The sequence below is a fragment of the Anneissia japonica genome, unplaced genomic scaffold (genome assembly GCF_011630105.1).
Source record: "Anneissia japonica isolate Jap-2015-1 unplaced genomic scaffold, ASM1163010v1 scaffold287847_len925385_cov155, whole genome shotgun sequence".
NCBI classification, from domain to species: Eukaryota; Metazoa; Echinodermata; class Crinoidea; order Comatulida; family Comatulidae; genus Anneissia; species Anneissia japonica.
Window position 1 is genome coordinate 820,228 of NW_022731638.1, and position 6,785 is coordinate 827,012.

The 6,785-nt window shown below is 33.2% G+C and overlaps 1 protein-coding gene across 1 annotated transcript in view; it reads right to left on the reverse strand.

Annotated features, from left to right (window-relative positions):
- Positions 1-546: 546 nt before the first annotated feature.
- Positions 547-6,785, reverse strand: part of LOC117115494 — an 8,760-nt gene continuing 2,521 nt past the window's right edge. Inside the window, exons 3-8 of the mRNA XM_033259339.1 lie at positions 6,739-6,779; positions 5,826-5,984; positions 5,334-5,496; positions 4,585-4,712; positions 3,810-4,159; positions 547-3,377 (exon numbers count right to left, since the gene is read on the reverse strand). Of these exons, the coding sequence (XP_033115230.1) occupies positions 3,374-3,377; positions 3,810-4,159; positions 4,585-4,712; positions 5,334-5,496; positions 5,826-5,984; positions 6,739-6,779 (845 nt within the window). The 3' untranslated portion in view covers positions 547-3,373. The remainder of the gene's footprint in view (positions 3,378-3,809; positions 4,160-4,584; positions 4,713-5,333; positions 5,497-5,825; positions 5,985-6,738; positions 6,780-6,785) is intronic.

The following is a 6,785-nucleotide window of genomic DNA, read 5'->3' on the forward strand; positions in this document are numbered from 1 at the left end:
ATATTGGCTGGTTTTTCCAGATACAATGTAAATAAAAAAAAATATAATAATATTAATAATAAATATCATATCATATTTTAGTATTTATTTCATTTGCTGTATTTGTTATGTAGTAGAATGCGTAGGATTCATAACAAAACGAAATTAAAAACAATAAGAAACTTTAATACTAATAAAAATAATTGTTAATAAACTAATGTTACAGTAATTTAAATGATAAATTGGCTTGTTTTTTCCAGATACAATGTAAATAAATAAAAATAATAATATAATAATAATATTAATAATAATAATATAACATCATATCATATTTTAGTATTTATTTTATTTGCTGTATTTGTTATGTAGTAGAAAGCGTAGGATTCATAACAAAACGAAAATAAAAACCGTCCGATAATATTAATTGATAGTTTAGTAATAATATTATTAATTTTATTTGCTTTTAAGTAGGCTGTTGTTACTTATTAGAAATACAACAAAACATAAATAAAAAAAAGTATGATAAACCGATTGACGAACTTGCAATGATAATTAGGCCTAGTTATATTAAATATAGCGTTTCGAAACTCCATTGGCGTTCCATATATTTGTTGAAAACAAACCGCGACCGAAATGAAGCGCGACCGAAACGAAGAGCGACCAAAATGATCTGTATTCGTACGCGGATACTCACTGAAATACAGGCCTCTACTAGGCCTCTAGATTTTGGCTGAATAGTTACGAATGGCGTATTTACCATTTATGTAGACTTGTAAGTTATAATCTAACAACAGTAAATTACATAACAACTAATTTAAAAGTAATATTACTTGTGGGTATCGTCTCGTACGTACATTTCTTTACAAAAAAGTGATTTAACCACGACAGTATGTGTCGGCGGTGTACCGACATAAAGGCCTACGCTCCGGAAGTTTTAAAATGCTAATTTTTATAACTTATAATCCGAAAATTAAGGTAAACTTTACAATATATGGTAAATAGATTATTTAGTACTAGTGCCTTTCCAAAATAAAAGGGATGATGCAATATAAGTTACGGAAATAGCGATTTTAAAGAGGTACAAAACTCAGTGCACTAGAATACAACAAAATGGCCGATCAAGGTTTGTTTGGCCCAAGCGAAACAGGTAGCTAGGCAACGTGACTTATGACTTTTTCTCCCTATAGTCTTCTTGCAATATTTTTATATATTAAATCACCAGAAATGTTAGTTTACATTAGTTCACTAAATAACGCAGAAATATGTAATTTTGACGAGGTACATTTTCTTGGTATGTGTTTAAGGCAGAGTAGGGCAGGTGATATATCCTTCAATTCCTTTGGTTCTACTGTGTGAAACATAGGAGGTTCATTGATATCCACAGCGAAGGCATGAAAATGTGTATTAAATTCTTTAGTTGTGCATGTGCTAACAACAAAATGTACAACTCCTTGATCAAAAACTAAAATTGATGATATGTTTCCAAATATTGGCTTGCCTTCAAAAATATCCATGATAATATAATGGCCAGGGATATAGGAAGTACCAAACAATATAACCTCGGAAGCGACAAACACATTACTTTCTAGATCTAATCCTAATTGATAAGATAATATGATTGCGCCATCTAAAGCCTGCACTTTCATAACATCTCCTGATTTGCACTCAAAATTATTATTAATGATATTGGTGCCTGACCACATTGAGCAGTGATACAACTGAAGCCTTTTAGTAATAGTGAGGCAAATATTTTTGAAATTATTTACCACATGACCAATACGCTTACTAAAGTTATGTTTAACTTCGTATTTCAGACAAGATGCATTGCTTAATGGACCAAATTGCATCAGAGAGCTTGGATAATGAACCATGTGATGGTGCTTATTAATCATCATAAATTCTGGAAAAAGTTTCTTGAAATGTGTGTGGTGTTCAGTAATTAGGTATTTCAAATATACAACTTGTCCCACTTCTAGCTTTGGTGTAAAAATGATGTTCATGCACCTTAATAACAACAATAACAACTCATAGTGTTGATTTCCGACAGGTATCATGTCCCCTATAAGAAAAGGCATCATCCTTAAAAGACACCACATTTGACAAGCTTTTTAGGCAAGTTTATGGTCTGTCGTGTTTAGCAAACAGGATCTGATAACTGTTGAGGGTTTTATTTTTCAAATCAATATACATATAATTAAATTCCTTCATTCTTTCACTAACTACATTAAGGGTAATGAGTCGGTCTTCGGTATTTAGGTGCTTTAAAACCAATTTTACTTCAAAAGGTGCTATCCCTTCCAATATATCATGCATTATATCAAAGCTGTGACATGTGACACAATGAAAATATCTCAATTCATTTAAAATACAGTCTGTCCGGACTCCTGTAGCAGGGTTATTATTTCCACCAGCTTCTTCTACCTGAATGTCGTGCTCATCTATTGTCCTGAGTTCAAAATCCTCTTCATCAAAATGAACCTGAATCATTTCTCTGTCTGACATGCATGCTCTACAAAGCTTATTTGCTATGGTGACATAAACCCAAACATATCATGTAATGCAAGCGAGTCCCCTGCCGCAGATGTCAGGGTACCCCGTACACAGGTAGGTCCAGTATCTAAATTAAGCATGATACCTGTGTCTGATTCAAGTTGTTTAATTTCTTCTACAAATGGTCGGAGAATTGGTTCAAAACCGCCTTTTTAAGGTCTTCTTAATAGGCGACAGCCAACAGGGGAATGAATTTACTAATTGAATTAACAGCTCGTGAAAGATTTTTTAAGCAAAAATTAAACATAGCTAATTTATGTACTGTCCTCTTGGACCCAATTGGGTTGACAACCTCAATATCATCATAATATAGTTGCAACCTAAGAGCATTGGGATATTCAAAAAACATGCCATGGTTTTTGTACTAAATCCCATCTCCATAAGTTGATAATCTTTGTTTATTAATATTGGCATGTTGTTCACTTTGTATCATCTCCCTCACAATTGGATTTTTGAGAACTTCTTCAAGTGTCTCAAGAAGTGGAACATACTGAAATGATTCAGTCACAATTTTTTGTTTCACGGTTCCTGTAGATCTATCGAAAATCTGGTCATACCGTACTGTACCAATTGACTTTGCTATAGGACAAACCATATGCATATTCTTGCAAAAGTATTCATTCTGTTGATACACAGTTTCTAACCCATTATATGGGTTGCATAACAGGTTAAATTGTTCCATCAGATCTTGAGACTGAACATCTTGAGACTGTATGTCAACATTATTCGCCAATAAAGTTTGAAGCACTTGGTCTTTCAATATTCCCAGGTTATTTTCGAAGATCATTTTACTGTCATTCATAACATTTTGTCAAACCAGTAACAGTAAGTGATGGTGAAGACTTCATCTGTAAAATAAATGTTGCTACTTCTAACTTAAGCTTTTCTTCATCCAACTTAACCTGTGGTATTTCATCAATCACCTCATTATCCTCATCAGCAAGTGCATCACTCATTCCATCATCATCTATACCATTATGTATGCCTTCAGGCTTACCGCCATTTATTTCTATGTATTCAACATTATATGCAGGGACATCAATATTATTGCCAATATGGAATCGGTTAATGTGATGAAGGAAAGAATCCATGCGGTTAAAAGTCTGCATACAAAAATTCTGGTGACAGGTAAAATGTTCGAAATTGCCAAGTTGTTGAAAATTTCTTAAGTGGTATGCAAGAGTTATGGTACTGTTTAATTCTTTAAGACATTTAAAACATACAACCATCTTTGTTTCAGCTTGCGATATACTACTTTAAACAACACAGTAGTTACTTACTTGCTTAGGTTTTCAGCACATTTATTCTCCAATTTTGTTGATGTTGTCTTAAGCCTTGCCCAGAAACTTCTAAGTAATGAGCTGGCAGTGTATGTATTTATGCCATAAAAAAAAGCATCAAAGAAATTGTAGAATGTGTGGACACATCCAGAAAATTCAACACTGAAAATATAGTGAATTTTAAATAGAAGGTCAAATGCTGCAAGAGCTGTTGTTCCGGCAGGCACACTGGTATTGTCGCATATGACATAGTAATCTGTTGGGTTTATGGGCGTCCCAAGACATAGCAGAAAAGGTTCAGCATATTTATCATCCTTGGTTTCAGCAAAAAACATTACATCAGTACCAATCTGTAAGAGGAAATAAACACTTTATTTCACTTGCTAATACTAAATTATATTACTAATTGCAATTACATAAGTAAGCAATGCTTGTTAAAATAGTGAAATGCAGAAAATAATTAATGATTAAAATTAAAATAATAATAAAGACAGGTTATCAAATTATCGAGAATGACAATAATTGTGAAATATATGGTTAAGTTTGAATATGGTGAATGTGGAGCAGTTCTGTCAAGGTTCGTGTCTGATGGGTTGTGGGATGATTTTTGGTGGTACAGTAATTTTTCAACATGCGCGGGCAACATGAGACAAAGAATTAATTTTGTTTGGCCCTTACGCACATTTTGAGTAAGTCTTAGTGTGACAACATGCAAAAATGAATACCGAGAACATGTAAAAAATTTGGTACATTATCAAAATAAAATTATATTTACTGGTTTGTGTTGGAAAACGTAATTTACTGCATCAACCCTGCTACTTGCAGACTTTTTCCCTTTTTTAGAAGAATATGCATTAGATGATGGCAGCATTGCTACAAGGAGTTTAAGTGCACATAGGTCAACTGCAAATGAGAGAGAACATGGTAAAAAATTCAGGTTTGGATACTGATCAGCATACAAAATTTTCATCCACCTCATACCATACCCCTAGGCTAGTAAGCCTAGAGCATACCATACCCTTAGGCTAGTAAGCCTAAAGCAGACCATAATCCTAGACTAAGACACAGCTGACTGAGTACTAGTAGCATGAATCCATGGTGTATAATGACAGGGCATAGATAGCTCCGCTACAAGCCTTCCAGAGCATTGCTCCTTTGAGCTTCTCTGTAAGATAAGATCGCGCAAGGCTGCATGTGTAGGCAATTTGTTGGCAGCAGTGACAAGCAGGGGTAAGAATATCAAATGTTGTTTTCCCTCTGGAAATAAATCATGTGTTGGGATTTAGAGGGTTATCCTGATATCAACATTGATGACTTGTCTTGATGCACTAAATCTTGTCTTGTTTTGCGTTTTTGTTTCTCTGTATTCTGTTTTTTCTGGTTTGTGATGTTGTTATATTGATATCTAATCAATCAAATCAAAAATCAAAATTCTAAACAATTTCCAATTTACATAGTAAGTTCATATCCTAGAACACAGGCACAGTAAACTGTAAGTTCAACTGAAAATAACATTATATTTACCATCATCCCACTTCTGGTGGGCTGACAACAACAGTCCAGCTTGAGAGCTCTCAGGCACTTTCCGGGCAACCTTCATGATAGCACCCAAAAAATCAACTTTCCAATTAGTTAACAACGAACTGCTAACATCTTTACCAAATTGTAGTTCGAAATCCAAAACAATCTAATAAAATGAATGAAAAATACTGTAGGTTTCTGATATTAATTATAATATACAGTTAAACTTGCCTAATTAAATTGTGCCTATAAAGTCGAATAATTTCTAAGTCGATCTTATTTTACATGACAAATTGTGTTGTTTTCCATTAAATAACAATCTGTAAGTCAAATTTTATGCAAGTCAAAACAATATTTCAATGGCATTTTGGATTCGACTTAGGCAAGTTCAACTGTATAAAGCCTTTAGATGTTCTTTTAAAAAATTGCAAACTCAACTAAATTGATTAATATCTATTACACATGATAATGAAATAAACTTTATCTAAATCTTACCAAAGATGGCATGTCCCTGTATCTTGGGAAATGACTTAGAGCATCAGTAATTGTTAGTCCATGCATTATATTTTTGCGGTGGTTTCTTGTGTTCTTAAAGTATGTTCTCATTTGAGAAGTGTTTTCTCTTGAGGGGGGATGGTGTTTCATCCATTCCACCTGAATAAATAAATAAAATGACATCTTGTACTGACAGTAAAATAAATATTTTTAGCAGAATGAACATTAAATGATAACTATTTTCAGGTGTGCCTATCAAAATAAACATTTTTACAACATGTTTGCTGTTAAGATTTATCATATTTATTGTTTCACTGCTTTTAAACAAAACTGCAATGGCTATGGCCTTTATTATTAGAAAACGAGAGAGGGTCACGGAAAAGTACTAATTCAATTACATATATTGACTTTCCCATGACTGTATATTGTAATATAATTGTATAAAAGTTAATTAATAATAATAATTAATATTCAGTAAAGTTAGCCAGGCCTGGAGAAGGGGCTTAAGCCATGATTTTACAATAGACTCTGCATATGGCCTAGATTTATATAAACAAGGATTAGACTACAGTGGGGCTGGGTAGCTGCCACCAAAAGTTTTAGGATTTTAAATTTACTTTCAACTGTGGAAGTGATTTTGAAAGTTTGATGTGACATTCAAAAAATTGTTGACTTGAATTTTGAAAGTGTGCCATGGTTTTAAAAGTGTGCAGTGAATTTTGAAAGTGTGCCGTGGTTTTAAAAGTGTGTGGTGAATTTTTAAAGTGTGCCACGACTTTTTAATTCAAGTGTGTCAGGTGGTTTTAAAAGTTGTAGCCGTGAATTTTGAAAGTGTGCCGTACTATCACTAGTGGAACTTCATTTATTTCAAATGTATTCACTAGATAAGAAAGCGACTCTTATATATTACTACCTTCTTTAACACATCGTCAGTCAGTTGATCATCTGCAACTTCTGTCC